Genomic DNA, 18,344 nt, shown 5'->3' on the forward strand with positions numbered 1-18,344 from the left:
TAATTTAACAGTAGCGACACGCAAAGTATAAGAAATAATAGTGTCAGACAATGTGTGACATGTGCAGTTTTGGCTGGGGAGCGTGACCAGAAGTAGACAAAAAAAAAAAAACTAGAACTGTACTAATAACAGTACTGATGCAGGGCGTGTTACGACATTCGGGTACATACGAAGTTGGTCTATTGCAATTACATGGATGTAAGTACTTTTCTGCATCTCTAAATGCAAATATCCAAAAGTGCCTGGAGTTGACGAACTTTCTGATAGAAATTGGGGAGAATGGTACTTTAACGGACATGTCAAACTCAGGAATTTTATCTATACTGACATCTCATTAACCAACTTAAATTTGATACCACAATGTTAAACGAATATAATTTTTAAATATGCATGTTACATAGACATGTTGTATATCACTGGAAAGCTCAGAATCTCAGCATTATGAATTCGAAAGAATTATTGCTATATCACTATTAGGCTACGAGATACAGCACTGCAAAGGTTCAAAATGGACCATTTTTAAACCCCTATAAAATCGAAAATGGTTGTCTGACCCCAAAGGTCAAAAGGTCATCAGATATTCAAGGTCACAATTTATCATCATAGTAAATATGAAGGTCACCAAAGGTCAAGGTCATGAGATATACGCCTTCAAACTTTGAAAAAAAATATCCGGTCGTACAAAAAAGGCAAAACCGAAAATCAAAATTCTGTCCTCAACAAGTTTTAGATAAACGTTAATTCTATCATTTAACACCAAAATCGTTCAAATCAGATAATAAATAGCTCCAAAATAGCAAGTTTTGCATATTGAGGCAAACCAATATGGCGACCTATATGTTACTTCTGGTACGAATTTTTTAGTTGTAACACTTTGTATTAGTGACACTAAGCTTATGCATATGTCATTACTGACATAACTCAATTTCACCGGAAGTGATGCCACCGGAAGTACTAATATCGAAACCGGAAGTGATAAACATTTTTTGACTATGCAGAATTATTTGCCCATACCGACGGCCTACATCATAAAAATTTCAAATCGATCCGTCAAAAAGCAACCGAAATAGCATTTTATCGATTAATTTCGACATAAAAAAGTATCGAACGAATTTTGGAAAATTGAATGTTTTCAACTGCTATCATATGTCCTTTGTACTAAGAATTATAATAAAGGAAACCCGAGAAAAATCGAACGATAAATACGCCCTCTACAGTCCATTTCCGGTTTTTTTGCTATCTCACTTCAGGTTGCGCAGAACATTTTCGTTTTACATTTAATACGTGAATAGCCACGAGTTAGAAAACGTCATTTAGTCCGTTTTGTCGTACCTATTTCTGGTTCCGAGAAATAAGCTCCCTAGTTGACGAAAAAAAAATAATCGTTACGAAAACAAAGCAGGGTGTTCGCTTACGAACCCCCTGCAACTAGAACTGTTCTAATTTATACACAAACATAGTTTGAAGTTTGATGAAAATCGGATAGTAAATAAGAAAGTTGGCAATGCGCATGCGCACTACGCAAATTCGATATTTCCATCAAATTTAGAATTTGATTAAACACATACATACCAAGTTTGATGAAAATCGGATAGTAAATAAGAAAGTTGGCAATGCGCATGCGCACTACGCAAATTCGATATTTTCATCAAATTTAGAATTTGATTATACACATACATACCAAGTTTGATGAAAATCGGATAGTAAATAAGAAAGTTGGCAATGCGCATGCGCACTACACAAATTCGATATTTCCATCAAATTTAGAATTTGATTAAACACATACATACCAAGTTTGATGAAAATCGGATAGTAAATAAGAAAGTTGGCAATGCGCATGCGCACTACGCAAATTCGATATTTCCATCAAATTTAGAATTTGATTAAACACATACATACCAAGTTTGATGAAAATCGGATAGTAAATAAGAAAGTTGGTAAATTAAGTGGAGGTATACCTTCAATATGCTGCCGTGAGCTTAAACTAAACTATGACATGATTCAATCCACCTGAAAGCTTAATTTTATACCATAACTGGACAAAGATCATTTTTAAGAAATATAAAAGGGAGGGCATCTTTAAAACAACTTAAAATTTGATTTCTGTTTGGGTTGACAGCCAGGTTAATCTAATTAGCCGATTTATCTAATAATAGTCCCATGTTAAGTGAATGGAGTTTTGAATTTGCATGTAAGGTATGCATGTTATATATCTATGGAAAGCTGAGAATCTCTACATTACAAAATCGAAAGAATTATTGCCATATCTCTTTTAGGGACCGAGATAGAGCACTTTAAAGGCTCAAAATGGTCCATATTTAGACCCCTGTAAGATCGGAAATAGGTATCTGACCCCAAAGGTCAAAAGGTCATCAGATAGACAAGGTCACAAATTATCATCACAGTAAATATGAAGGTCATCAAAGGTCAAGGTCATGAGATATACGCCTTCAAACTTTGAAAAAAACTATCCGGTCCTACAAAAAAGGCAAAACCGAAAATCAAAATTATGCTTCCTATCATTTGTAGACAAACATTAAACAGATCGTTTGACACAAACGTTACGCAAATCGGATTGAAAATGAATTCTGGGAATCGATTTGGGCAAAAATGAGGCAAACCAATATGGCGACAAACATGTTACTTCCGGTACGATTTTTTTTAGTTTAAAAGGTTTGTATTAGGGCTGGTAATATAATGCATATGTTACTTTTGACATAAATCAATTCCACCGGAAGTGCTAACATCGAAACCGGAAGTAATGAAAAAATTTTGAATGTGTGCTTTTATTCCACTTTGTTGGCGGTCTACACCATGTAAGTTTCAAGTCAATCCGCCAAATAACAACCGAAATAGTATTTTTCGATTAATTTCGGCAAAAAAAAAGTATGCAACGAATTTTCGAAAATCAAAAATTTTTAACTGCTATCATTTGCCCTTTGTTACAAGAAATACAATGAAAGAAACCCTATCAAAATCGGTTGATAAACATGCCCTCTAGAGGCGATTTTCTGTTTGTTGCTAACGTCGCTTCATGTTGCTCAGAAAATTTTCGTTTTACATTCATTCCACAATTCTCCACAGGTTAGAAAACATGGTGAAATCCGTTTTGCCGTACCCGTTGCCGTTTCCGAGAACTAAGCTCCCGGGATGAAGAAAAAAAAATAAAAAATAAACAGTTAGAAAACAATGCAGGGCGTTCGTTTTACGAATGCCCTGCAAAAAAAAAAAATAGAACCGTTATAACGGTACCGAAGCAGTGCGCATCCAACCTGATACATCGATAAAATGTTGCATTTTAAAGTCACAATGGGATTTCTTACCGGAAAGAAAAGCATGTAAACGTTCAATAGTAGAAAAAATCGTTTAAACCGTTTACCGTTCGGTAGTGAAAAGACGCATGAATTTGATACCATTCGGTACTAAAAGGTGTTAACATTCGGTAGTAAAAAGTCAAATTTTCAAATAGCTGTAACTTTAAAAGTTCAATTCGCACAACAAAAATGAAAATATTTTTGGAAAGGTACAATAATTTGTGTTTCGACCAAGAGGTCAACAGAGGTCAAATAAGAGAATATAAGCCTTAAAAGTGTTTAAAATTGCTGTTTTGGGACATTTGTAAAAGCGTTAATATATGTCGGACATCAAAGATAAAAGTATGAATGGACATCGTAGATGAATAACCTTTGACCTTCTAAAGACCAAGATTATGCATGTAAATGGTCAAAATATCAAAATTTTATCATTTGTAAATTCCCTTTTTTAAAGTAAAAAGCCTAAACAAAATGTAACTCTATCAGATATTGTCCCAAATAGTGCTTTAATTCTTTGTAAAATTTCGATGGTGAAAAATGCAAACTTTTCGAGTTATAACAATTTGAATTATTTATGGTAAAGGTAAAAGTAACCCGGATTTGCCACGCCCACTGCAAAATTTTTGTTGTCTGTAATAATGTGTACAATGTCAAATAATGTTCAAAATGTCCAGTGTATCATTAGATCATGAGATATTCGTAGTTAAAAGTTTTCTAAGGCAACGGTGACTGTCGGTGGATTATAGAAACCGTTAAAATTACGCAACGTTACTATAGAAGTCAATACAAAATTTTCAAATTCAATTTTAATCAAAATAGATTAGATCATTAGATCATGAGATATTTGTAGTTAAACTTTTTCTTAGGGCAACGGTGACTGTCGGTAAATTATAGACACCGTGATTTTACGCACAGTTACTATAAAAGTCAGTACAAAATTTTCAATTTTTAAAACGCTCAATTTTGATCAAAATATCAAGTGTGATATATCGCCAAAAAGGAGAGATCATGCACTCTAAGAATATATAAGAAATTTTGTTATATGTTAATTAGGTCACGTGACAGAGCTCTTCAAAGTTAAAAATCGCGATTTTCAAATTGCTGTAGTACCGGAAGTTAACAATGCACAACAAAAGTGAAGATATTATCGGATATATCTCGTATGGGGCAACAACCTTTGTTCAGGTCAAAAGGTCAACAAATGTCAAATAAAAGTAATATGAGCCTTTGAAGTTTCGAAAATTGCTGTTTTGGACGTCTGCAAAACCGGAAGTATATATCGGATATCAAAGATCAAAGTAAGAATGGTCATCCTTAGTCAATGACCTTTGACCATGCAAAGGTCAAGGTCATTCATGTTAAAGATCAAAAATGAAAATTTATAAAATTGTTAAACCTATTCCCTTTTTTAAAGTAAAGAATGCAAACAACTGTAATCTTATCACAAATTGTTCTAAGCAGTGATCTATTTTCATGCAAAATTTCTAGGGTGACAATTGAAAACTATGAGAGTTATAACAATTGCAAATATTTCAGGTAAAGGCAAATGCACACCGGATGTGCCACGCCCACTTCCAAAATTTTAATTTGTCTGTGATGATGTCTACATTGTTAAATAATGTTCAAAATTTCAAGTCTTTACAATCATTAGATCATGAGATATTCGTAGTTAAACTTTTTTTTAGGGCAACAGTGACTGTCGGTAAATTATAGACACCGTGATTTTACGCACAGTTACTATAGAAGTTAGTACAAAATTTTCAATTTTTAAAACGCGCAATTTTTATCAAAATATCAAGTGTGATATATCACCAAAAAGAAGAACGCACTGCAATAACCGATACAGTACTGTTCTCAACTGCTGATAACAAAATTATTTAGAATATCCTTTTATCTTACCTTCACAAAATCACCACCTTGTACCATAAATTCTTTTATTACCCTATGAATGAAACATTTATTAATTCGTTACATAAGGCATGGCCTAATTACAGGAGTTAGGTCATCCTCTTCTAATCACATAGGATGAGATCTTGATATATTGATAACTTGAATTATATTCCTCCAAACCATTTACTGTCAAAGTATTAATATCATAAGTTTTAGCTTTGATATTCTGGAAAAAAATTGTTTTCTTTATTCCAGTCAGCAGCATTCCTCCTAGACTGTAAACCCATCACTCTAACTATTTAAATCTACGCTAGTAGCTTCAAGTGGCCCATTGCTATTAATAAACTATAATATTCATATGCCACTGTGTCATCATCAATACCATATATGAGAATTGAATTAGAGGAGATATTACCTATGAAAAACTGATCCTTTGTAACCAATTGGAACACCATCTCTTCTATGTTCACCTGTACAAAACTGTCTGCAAATAAAACATCTTGTGGTCTAAATACTTGTTTTTGAGAGAGAGAGAGAGAGAGAGAGAGATAGAGAACTTGGTTTTATTATTCAGTACGAGGTGAAGATTGAATATTTGCCTTCTAGAGTTTTCATGATCTAAAAATTGAACATGTTTTCAAGAACAAGGGCAATAACTCATACTCAGTATTATTCAGTATCGCCCTAAAGAGTTCAAAAGAAGTGTATGACTGAAGGTTGAATATTTCATACTGGTGATTGTTACTGTACTGCTAAATATTTTTATTCAAAATCACAGCTGCCAGTGGGCGTATATTACCTTGCCTGGCAAGCTATCTTTCAATATAAAACCACAAACAACAAGGAAGTTAGAATTTCAGGCTACGGTAGCCTTTTGTATCAAACTCAGTATTTTTCATCTGAGTCAAAGCCTTGAAAAATATCCCAAATGCTTTGTAGTTGTAATACAGTGAAAAACCCTCCAAACCCCCATCTGTTCTTAACTGACATATTTGAAAAGTCCCGACCGAAACACTATTATCTATAAAAGGAAATTGGCAAACAGTTCCCCCCTCTAAACTACAAAACTGCATTAAAATGCGGTCCTAAAGCTTCTTATCTATAGCTTATTAACCTACAAGGTCTATCTTTCAAAATTAATTTCTATTACTTAGTTTACTAAATATTTACACCACAATAGATGTAAACAAAACTTTAACCCTGTGCCAGCGCCTTTTATTGAATAGTAACTTGTTACTTTCAATCACCCTAATCACTATAAAACCAGCAACTCCAGATTATTTATCAGTAAAGCTATTGACATTATCAAACAATTACTCATTAAAAAATCGACGTCCATTGTTTCAATGATTGATCATTACTACAGTCCAATGCAATGACATTTACTAATCCACAAGATGCTGGTTTAAGCCATTTAACTTAAAGTGATACTACGTCTTAGAATTAACATAAAATTATAGAATTTTAAACTTGGCGAGCCAGTAGATATACCTGGTGTTATAAATAACATAACAAGGATCTTTATATAATACGATAAATCCAAAAAAATAGTAATTATCCATAAATATGCAATTAACTATTGAAAAATGCTTAAAATAAAGATTAAGCATTTTTCAATAATTACTTAGTCTTATGAATTTTCCAATTTTCCAGATTTTGCAGGGATTTTGTTGTTTAACTTAATGACACCAGATAAGGTAACTGATTAATATATACTCATATTGACATGTGCGACCTCGCTTGACCTCCGCATTTGCTTGTTTTGATAAACATGGGTTATCTCTACAATATCAGCTACCGGTAGTAGAATGAATCCAGTAGTTTCAAGCAAGGTAAAATGTATTAATGTATACTTTGACAAATACAAAATGGCCGATTTCAGTTATTACCAAACGTCACCATTTTTTATCGGCCGAATTTCCTTATAATCCCAAGAGGTAATCGGAATTCCAAGTGTCATCTACTAGAATGTAGTCCAATGAATGAAGTCACGTGATCAACTAGCTGATTCCGTGTCAGCAGAAAATTTCTATGGAACACAAAGTGGGCCATATCCTTATGTTGTTTCAGTGTTCTTTAGCAATAAATCACGCTACGTATCTTATTTTGTCAGTCACTATTTTTTTTTAAAATCGTGGTTCTTTGAAGGAATTGTCACGTTAGTTATAATGAATTGATATTAAAGATAAATACTAAGAGAAGTTAATTATACCACCGGGTATCCATACAACATGTTTTTCTAGACTTATTTATAGATCAAACATTGTACACGAAAATAGGTGACGCATTTTGCCGTGGTTGCCGAGTTGGTTGCTCATGAAATATGGGTCAAAGTGAAGGATTCATAAAGAAAATCGAAACAAACCAATTTTAATTTTGTAGAATATCTGAGGAAACATCTAAGACATAAAAATTATTTTTCGTTTTTTTTAACTTTGACGAAATTCGGTGTTGAATCCTTATATGCACGAAAATAGGTTACACCACTGACACTGTGTGTATGTTCATTCTAAGACTCTATCTATCACTTTAAGGAGTTACATAGTAATATTTTACAGCAACATTTATCATCATTGGCTTACCTGAAATTTTGTGCTGTTTTTGGAACTGAATCTGCAAATAATTCAAATTGTATTCTGCCTGCCTCCTGAAATATGAATTCCACAATGAAAGTTGTAGTTTTATAGGCTTAAGTCTATTACTTTGATGTTGTATGTAGTAGCGTCAGCAGAATACCAGGAGAGTTGGCTCCCTTTGCTTCATCATCGATAATAGCATTATCTATAATAAAACCATCATATCTGTGGTTCTACAAAGCCAGTTGGATAATGTCATGTCATCAACTAAATTCAATACAAATTTTTTAGCACATTTTTTGTGTTTGCAAAATTTCGCTATCGAAAAATTATCAGTTCTACTCCCGCTGAAAATAGTAAACAATGAGCAATGCCATGTCGAACTAGTTTCACTTCAGTACAAAATTATATTATCACAATTCCTATACAATTACTATATCAACGTCTAGTGATAAACCCAATACATGCAATAAATGCTCACCACTGTACCAATCTTTATATCAAAGAAGACTATTGGGTTATTAGGATTCGAAGGTTTCTCTGAAAACGACATGGTTTCTTACGATGGATATTTCCTACGTTCACTCTTGATTGGCTCATCCCAGGGACCGGTTGTTGCATGAAATTGAAAGGGACTGTAGTGAGGTTTTTCTAAATTGTTAGTGTTCGGAGAAACTGATGGTATCATAGCATAGCACTAATTTTCAAGTACGTGTGTAAATTGATGCTATCAGCGTCCCGTTAAAGTAAAGCTCTTTATGATGCAGTAGGCTTACTTTCACAGATATAAGCTTAAAGCCAGAGTAAAGTCAATTGTACAATATTAGTGCATTAATCATCCATATACATGTATAACTTTTGGAATAGAAAAAAGTGGAAAATAGTAAAAGAACTAATTATTCCACCTCCATAAATCTTTTCTCCTCAAGTAAATTAGACCCACTATTAAATCAAGGCCGGCCTATTCTACCAATTCCGAAACATGGATATTTTGACAGTTGTCAGCTCTACACCATCTTTTCAAATAGCTATCAGAGGCTGGAATAGAGACAGATGTTTCGGTCTACTAGTGACTTAATGAGGAGGCAATGGTCAAGGTTAAGATTCAAAATATGCAACAAGTCTGTGGAGGCGCCATAGACACAAACATCCTTCGGCTCTTCTGTGAGTGTTCTCCAATAAAATTTGGATAAATTAATATATAGGCCTAGATTCGGTACATTATATTTTGGGGAAAAAAACGTATAAAAATCAAATTTTTAAAAGAAAATTGTTAGGCTATAGGAAGTGGTGGTACAAGTATTTAGCTTTTCGTTTGTTAGTTTTTAAATAGATAGAGATTTTTTTTTTTTTTGTATAGGCCATTAGGGGGAACATTACTGATAGCTAATGTCCTTTACAGTGCTTTTTATGACGTCACTATCGCAAAGGTTCTTATAATACGTCATTTCGGAGTTCGTCACTTGCCGATAAAGTTTTTTGACGCCACGTGACTTTATATCATAGAGACAGTATAAATATAGGTAACTAATTATATAACTGTATGGATTCGACTGGGCTACCAATCAACAAGAAATATCATGATCAGAACGAGTTTGGAAGAATGAAGGAGATCAAGTAACTCACGCCACACTATCCAGGGCCGAGTCTCACCGTCATGTCATTCGACCCGACCAGATCTAACGAATTATCGACAATCCAAACCAGCAACACAGAATCATCCAATTTGAACCAATCCAACTACCAGCTGTCGCTACCACGACTACCAACAGCTACCTAGTTTTGCAATATCAACATCCGCTGGAAGCGAACGTTAACTTGTCATCTACCTACCTACCTAACTCTATGGTCAAAATATACACGGTGGGTTCGCTTTGCCACATTGCCCAACAAGCCCCATCGTTCCCAACTGCAAAAAAACGACTTGTAAAACGAAACTAAAGGTTTCTGATAAAATCCGGAATGGCCAGTTGTTTAACATGAAACGGAATATTTTAATCTCTTTTATTTATAATTTGGACTTGTTAGGGAAATCGAAACTATAGTTACAAAATGGTAAAATCTGGAATAAAATCATTATCAAGTACACACGCTCAGAAAATGAAATGAAATGAATGGAATTTACGTCCTACTATTCTATTCTGCCCAGACGGGCAACGCCATGCAGGGTGCGATGAGGGAAATTTTGCCAGGACAGCGGCATTAGCCTGCTCTTTTTCGATTTCCAACTGTCGAGGGATCTTTAACGTACACAGCCTGTAGCACATGGGGCCTCGGTTTATTGTCCCATCCGAACGACTAGACGCCTTTTCCATATCAGCCCCTCTAACCTGCATCACTGACAGGGAGAAACCGGGTTGAAAAATCCGAAGGTATTATCTCGACCTATGTCGGGATTAAACCCTGGACCTTCAGGTTAAAAATGAAATGAAATGAAATGAATGGAGTGTTACGCCCTACTTTTCTGCAGGGCCTTCAGGTTAGCGAGCAAGCGTCTAACTCACTGAGCCACCGCAGCTCCCACACAGACGATCAGAACCGTAATACAAAATACACAAATCCATAAAACGAAACAAGACAATAAATAAAATATTGGTCATAACTTGCAAGAGTTATGTCCCTCTACTGAGTGCCTATAACGTCACCTACGTGCTAGAAAAAATGGCCACTGAAATGTCTGAAAGTAAAAATCTTCTGAATAGTAAATCAGAATTATCAAGCGAGGAGAAGTTTAGAATTCTCGTATTAGATGTGCCCTTTAATTCGGCAGTGGCTCAGCCCCCAATGGTTCCAGATAAGTCCCAGAATCTCCTGGTGGCAGACAAAAATAGACCAACCTGCGATTGTTTAGAAAAAATGATAGTTCAAACATCGGATGGATCCACAGGAAAATAAGTATTGCGGAATCTAAAACCGTGAGTGGGGAGGTTATATTTTAAAAACTCAGTATTGTCAACATAATAGCGAAAAGTATGACTCTGTAAAAAGGCACAGTACGAAAGTCTTGAAACTGTAGTTTCGATTTCCCTAACAGGTCCAAATTATAAATAAAAAGAAACTCGACGCGGGACAACAGATTGAAATATTTCGTTTCAAGTGAAACAAATGGCCATTCCGGATTTTATCAGAAACCTTTAGTTTCGTTTCACAAGTCGTTTTTGTGCAGTTGGCACGATGCGGCAAGTTGGGCAATGTGGCAAAACGAACCCACCGAAATGTACATCAACAACTTGACGTATTACTGCAGTTGAATGTTTTTGCGGACGAGGGGCAGTTCTATTTCAATTTTACAAGATAGCTTGCCATTCAAGGTAATATACGCCCACTGGCAGCTTTGATTTTGAATAAAAATATTTAGCAGTACAGTAACAATCACCAGTATGAAATATTTAACCTTCAGTCATACACTTCTTTTGAACTCTTTAGGGCGATACTGAATAATATTGAGTATGAGTTATTTCCCTTGTTCTTGAAAACGTGTTCAATTTTTAGAAAGCAAACATTCAATCTTCAGCGGGACTGAATAATAAAACCAAGTTTTGTCAAAATCCAGCAAGAATCATGCCTTTTAGTGTTTAAGAGCTAAATTTGAGGGCAATAACTCATACTAAATATTTTTCAATTCTTCTGATTTTCAATAGGGTTCATCCTTGGGTGATTACGAACACTCACACCAAGTTTCGTCAAAATCCGTCAAGAATTGTGCCTTCTAGAGTGTTTACGAGCTAAATATTGACCGCTTTTTCAAGAACAATGGAAATAACTTTTACTAAATATTTTTAGATTCTTCTGATTTTCAATAGGGTTCATCCTTGGGTGATTAAACACTCACACCAAATTTTGTCAAAATCCATCAAGAATTGTGCCATCCGGAGTGTTTACAAGCTAAAAATTGAACGCGTTTCAAGATCAAGGGCAATAACTCTTACTAAATATTTTTCGATTTTTCTGATTTTCAATAGGGTTTATCTTTGGTTGTTAACAAACACTCATGCCAAGTTTCGTCAAAATCCATCAAGAATTGTGCCTTCTAAAGTGTTTACGAGCTAAAAATTGAACGCGTTTTCAAGATAACGGGCAATAACTCATACAAAATATTTTTCGATTCTTCTGATTTTAATAGGGTTCATCCTTGGGTGATTACGAGCACTCATGCCAAGTTTCGTCAAAATCCGCCAAGAATTGTCCCTTCTAGAGTGTTTACGAGCTAAAAATTGAACACTCATACTCGGGCGGATGGACGGACATGGGTGACGACAATATACGTCCCCCATATCATGTTGGCGTATAAAAAGTAGTAGATGTAACAGGTGAGCTAAATACTAACGAATATGAAAACGATGATAGTAGCTCTAGAAAGATGAACTGCGTGGTTTTGGCATACACTACACTGTGCTGTATCCGGATTATTATGAATGTGTTGTTCGAAGAGGATGCAGTCTTCACATTCTTCTTCTCCAAGCTTAGCAAAGCTGATATTCATTGCAGAGACAAACTTTCGATAAGTCTCATAGCAAGCAATTCCTGGATCCTTTGTCTTGAAATCATCATGCATTTCTTTAATGGAGAGTTCAGGGGATAAATATTTCCTATGAGGGGCGTGTTCGCGTCTGTAATGGCTGATGGCAGGGTGGAAAGGGTTAATGTGATCTGTAATGAGGTTTTTTGGTATTATCACTCATTTTATGTGTCGGAGCATGTTTCCCACGTTTATCTGGAGGTGGTAAAAGATCGTTTAAGAACTTATTAAAAACAAAAGTTATAAAATTGTAAGGTAGTATCGACGTATTGATGGACTCCAGTGACGGAGTGGCAAACTCACTGACGTAGTGACGAACTCATTGACGGAGTGGCGAACTCATTGACGGAGTGACGAACTCACTGACGTACTGACGTATGATGTAGCCCTGACTCGATCAGACAGCCGCCACATTCTAGCAATATAGTTAGCACGCTGTATATGCAATACTAAGGACGTCAGACACGGGGGGAGAAAACATAGGTCGACTATCTTTCTCTATCCGAGATTTCAGGGTATTCACTTTACTGAGTACAGTGTTCAGTTTGTTCTGATTTTCATCGTAATTTTTCTGACGTTCTGCCTTGGCAACTACTCAGTGCTGTTTGTCGATATTCAACGAATACTCGGCTATATTCTTCACTGTTTTCAATTCTTCTAACTTATGTTTCAGACTGTCTTTCTGATATTTGTTATTTTCTTAAATGACGTCTTTAGAGTCTTCGATATTAAGAAAAGAATGGTTTTGGTGTTGACCAAGAAGGCATGTCGAAAACAAAATGGTGTTACAGTCTTCACAGAAACATTTCAGCTCCTCCTTAGGATGTTTGGAGCAGTAATCTGTATCTCCTGTTCTGTTTGTTGAACTCGTTGATGGAGCAGATAGATAAAAATTTGTTGAAAACTTCCTCACCCCGCCATCAGGAATTTTGCTGATTTTGTTACACATTTGATGGCGTTGCAGCTACCCACCAAATTGGAACTAACTAGGTCTTCCAGACACTTCCTACAAAATGTATGATGACAATCCCATAATTTAGGTTCCTGGAATGGTCCAAGACATACAGCACATTCAAACTCTTCTACATTCCCATCCATTTTGATTTTGAATGCTGAACAATGCAATAATCTTTATGGTACGTTATGATATAATCGAATCTCTTATTTCATGTTTTTATAAACCCGAAAACTGAACAACGTAATAAATAAAATCCGAAGACCAGTTAACAATCCACCATAGTTTCCCTTGACAACTAAAAAACACCCTGTTTGATCTCCAATCCTATGGTAATAGAAATATAAAGTTTCTCCAGCATTTCTAGATTTATACCTCCAGTTTTGATTAAGGGACAGATGTGCCATTTTAGAGGGTTGATTTTAGTCTTGAAAATATGTAAATAGTCTTCAGAAGTACTAGAAATGTACGAAAATTGCATATTTCCTTCAAAAATACCTTGTGAGTTTTACTCACTTTATCTATATATGTCTTTTCTATATATCACAGAGTATAATCTTAACATGACGAGTCATCATTTTGGCATTCAAACGCAGAATTGAATTGGACACACATGGAATTGAAGGCACATCCGTCCCTTTAATGAAGTAAAATTTGTAGAATTTCAAAATATTCGAGAGATAGACTAATAAATCATGCCAATGATGTTAGTTTCTTAAAATTATAAAAACCACCGAGAGTTGCCTTGTATTTCTGGATTTAGTGGATCATTCTCCTGAAAATGTTTTAAAACTTTGAATTTATTTTGTATTTGAACATGTAATTATTTGATTAAGTAAGACTAGAATCGTATTAGCTAAATAGATGGTGTTCTAAATATATGCATATTGTTATTTTAATTTATTGTAATGTTCACAATGTCAAGCTATTACAAACTTCATCTTCACAATATCAAGCTATTACAAACTACATCTTCACAATGTCAAGCTATTACAAACTTCATCTTCACAATGTCAATCTATTACAAACTACATCTTCACAATGTCAAGCTATTACAAACTTCATCTTCACAATGTCAAGCTATTACAAACTTCATCTTCACAATATCAAGCTATTACAAACTACATCTTCACAATGTCAAACTATTACAAACTTCATCTTCACAATGTCAAACTATCACAGACTTCATCTTCATAATGTCAATCTATTACAAACTACATCTTCACAATGTCAAGCTATTACAAACTACATCTTCACAATGTCAAGCTATTACAAACTTCATCTTCACAATATCAAGCTATTACAAACTACATCTTCACAATGTCAAGCTATTACAAACTTCATCTTCACAATGTCAAGCTATTACAAACTTCATCTTCACAATGTCAATCTATTACAAACTACATCTTCACAATGTCAAACTATCACAGACTTCATCTTCACAATGTCAAGCTATTACAAACTACATCTTCATAATGTCAAGCTATTACAAACTTCATCTTCACAATGTCAAGCTATTACAAACTGCATCTTCACAATGTCATGACCTATTTGGACCTTTCGTGACCTTTACTGAGTACTGTGTTCAGTTTGTTCTGATTTTCATCGTAATTTTTCTGACGTTCTGCCTTGGCAACTACTCAGTGCTGTTTGTCGATATTCAACGAATACTCGGCTATATTCTTCACTGTTTTCAATTCTTCTAACTTATGTTTCAGACTGTCTTTCTGATATTTGTTATTTTCTTAAATGACGTCTTTAGAGTCTTCGATATTAAGAAAAGAATGGTTTTGGTGTTGACCAAGAAGGCATGTCGAAAACAAAATGGTGTTACAGTCTTCACAGAAACATTTCAGCTCCTCCTTGATGTTTGGAGCAGTAATCTGTATCTCCAGTTCTGTTTGTTGAACTCGTTGATGAAGCACATAGATAAAAATAGACCTGGATTACCTCAAAGAATTTGGACTTATAGATAGTGCAGATTCACACTTATTGGCTTTTGTCAATTTCTAGATGATATCAATGAATTTTGTACACATTTTGTAGTTAAATTCTCAATTTTAAACGTTTTTTGCGTTATTTGACCTTTCGTGACCTTTGACCTTGAATAACTCAAAATCGCCCCCTGACCCAGCACTTCACCTCCCAGATTCGGATTCCCGAGGAAAAATGCCTCTAGAAAATTTAACTCAGATTTTTCCCCCTCTCGGGTGACAATACTCCCCCTTCTCCCTCTGATCTATCATATCCCAAGTGCTTTCATTGAGACTCGTCAGCCATCTTAACACCGACCGCACCAGGTTTAATTGATTCTAACTAAAAACAAAATGGCTGAAAGGATAGGACGTGTTAAGCGGAGCTCTCACTTTACTATGTAAATAACAATAACTTAATGATTAGAATGTGAATAAATTAGATGTGACTTTTAGAGGTACAAATGAGGATCCTGCCATAAGTATTTTATTTCATTATATATAATTTACAAACGCCAATTTCATACTATTTCAGGTTTGAATAGTAGACTACGCAGTGAACTATATTAATCATGAACACTAATACGAAAATGTCTCAACAAAAGCTTGACTTCATCACTACTCCTTGAATAAAACTCTCATAGTAGCCCACTACATTGCCAAAAACACTAACTTTATGTCCAAACAGAAAAAAAACGTCCGCCACAGCGATTCCAGTTTTTCAAGTGAATCTGATACCCGCCTGTTAAATTTGTTAAAACATCACACGAGAATAGTACGATTGATCCGTCATCTGCTAATGAGGGTTAGTTTTTAATAAATCAAGAAACTTAAACTGAACTTATTGCAAAATGCTGTTTGAGTTGTAGTAAGTGCGGCTGCAAAACAAATTAATTTGGACTTTGAGCAAATCATAAATAAACGATGTAAAATTATAGAGAATAAATTGTCTGATTTCATGAAAACCACTGATGATAAATTCCAATACGTCTTCGAAAAGTCTGCTGAGCTCGAGTCAAAAAACACGGTTAAAGTGTGGCTGAATCTGTTGGTGAAGATTGTATCACTATCAATTTGGTTATGAACATTTTTAGAGACAAACTGAACATCAACACACATTTAACTGTGGGTGCAGCCCATCGCGTTGGCCCAAAACCTATCCCCATAGTGGTCAACCTATTTCCAAACCACGCAGCATTATAGTTCGTTTTGTGAGACGTGATGATCGATAGGCCTACAAGGTTCTACGAAATAGGAAAAAACTTAAGAATACGGGAATATCAGAGGACATGACAGTCGCTAACGTTAACCATCCAAGTGTCATTAAAGTGTGGTTCACAAACGGCAAAATAATTGCGCAGGTCCTGTAAAACGTAATTACATCCACCAAGTCTCGATGAGCAGCTCAAAATTCTGTCTAAATGTTCCTTTAAGGGTTAATAGAATGAGTCCAGATATTTTCTTTTTGAATAAGCGTTTTGGAATTCTTTAGATTTAATTTGTATGATATTCTATTATTAATATTTATAATATTTGTCTGTTTCCTTGTAATCACCGAGCGATGGTCAGTTAGTTAGGCCTAATTTACCTGATTATCATTCACCAGTTGAACATGAGTTCTTTATATTTGTTTGTAAGCTTGTAGTCAGCCAGAGTCATTTTCCAAACAAAAACTATTTCAATTATAACTTTATACTATACGCATGTGTTATCATTACTTCAGGCATAACATGGTACTGGCGATTATTATGATGTTTTCTAACTATGACTTTTGTTAACTTAAATCTCAATGTTTAGCTATGCTTATTAAACACAAAACAAAACTAAGTGTGCTGATTTCCTTATTTTACATATTGTTGTGATACGTTATCCCCAATCAACCTATAAAACTAATATATTTTTTACCTAAAATTTATATTTATACATCATTTTGAAACTTACCAGAATTTATAAGTACGCGTATATTAATATTTAAATCTTAAAATTTTGGTTCACACCTTGGAATCTCTGAGCAATTGTAAATTAGTCGAACTGGTGTCTTTATGAGTTTTTATCAGCCAGTCAATGCCAAATACCCAACCCATAACACTTCAATGTATTAGGCCTAACCTATTTCCGTTTTTTTTTTTCATATCACACATCACAGAGATTGTTAGGTAATATCATTACGAGCAAAAGATGATTTCGTCTGTCTTACCCTGGCGAATGTTTTCTAACCATGACTTACTTATATCTCGATATTTATTTTAGCTTATGCCCAATGTCCAAAACATGAATTGTGTTGATGTTCTTTATTTGCAAGTAGTTGTGCCACTTTATCCCCAACCATCCTATAATTTCTATACATACTATATTGGCATACATATATATATTTCAAAATTTTGCACTAGCATTAATCATATATCAATCATGATATATTAGTATGGTGCCATGTAATCTGTTCAACTTAATTTGGTATTTGATCATATACGACCGTAATTATAATTACTTTTCACATCACCAGTGTTATTTACAACCATTATTTTTATTATTACTATTCAAATACTTATCTACCAAGTTCCTATTTCTTCATATTTTGTCTTTTTTCCCCATTCAATTTCATAATACTAATTTGTTATTTTCGTGGTTAAGAATATCTATGATTTAGCTTACTGCTTATGTACAGTGTACTCTGTGATATCCGACATCTGAGTATTCCGACATCATTTTCTGGTCCCGATTGATTTCCTTCTTAGGCTAGTTTAAAAAACTCCAAGTACTCCAACACTTCAAGATCACGGTCATTGCCTGTAGACCAAATGACATGAGTACTCGTATCATTCATTACACAGTATAGAACAGAAATATGCAACTTGACCATTCTTTATTACGTTTTTGTTTTCAAAATTTTTAGCTATGAAATTTAGTTTACGTCGAACAACAATAGGCCTAAGCAGCATTTTAAAACATAAATAAGAATTTAAAACAATGTTTGCCGACAATATTATATCCAATAAAAAGAGTATGCACGGTAACTCAAAATATGAACAATTAAATGATAGTAACAAATACAACTGAATTGTCTTTTATTATTGTCTTATTATTAGAAAATATTATACCAGTAAGATTGCTTTATTT

At 34.5% G+C, this 18,344-nt stretch overlaps 1 protein-coding gene across 1 annotated transcript in view; it reads right to left on the reverse strand.

Annotated features, from left to right (window-relative positions):
• The window catches only part of LOTGIDRAFT_150571 (hypothetical protein), a 16,347-nt gene extending 7,966 nt beyond the window's left edge, over positions 1 to 8,381 (reverse strand). Inside the window, exons 1-4 of the mRNA XM_009061185.1 lie at positions 8,262 to 8,381; positions 7,787 to 7,851; positions 5,620 to 5,688; positions 5,214 to 5,256 (exon numbers count right to left, since the gene is read on the reverse strand). Of these exons, the coding sequence (XP_009059433.1) occupies positions 5,214 to 5,256; positions 5,620 to 5,688; positions 7,787 to 7,851; positions 8,262 to 8,333 (249 nt within the window). The 5' untranslated portion in view covers positions 8,334 to 8,381. The remainder of the gene's footprint in view (positions 1 to 5,213; positions 5,257 to 5,619; positions 5,689 to 7,786; positions 7,852 to 8,261) is intronic.
• Positions 8,382 to 18,344: the final 9,963 nt, after the last annotated feature.

The sequence above is a fragment of the Lottia gigantea genome (genome assembly GCF_000327385.1).
Source record: "Lottia gigantea unplaced genomic scaffold LOTGIsca_46, whole genome shotgun sequence".
NCBI classification, from domain to species: Eukaryota; Metazoa; Mollusca; class Gastropoda; family Lottiidae; genus Lottia; species Lottia gigantea.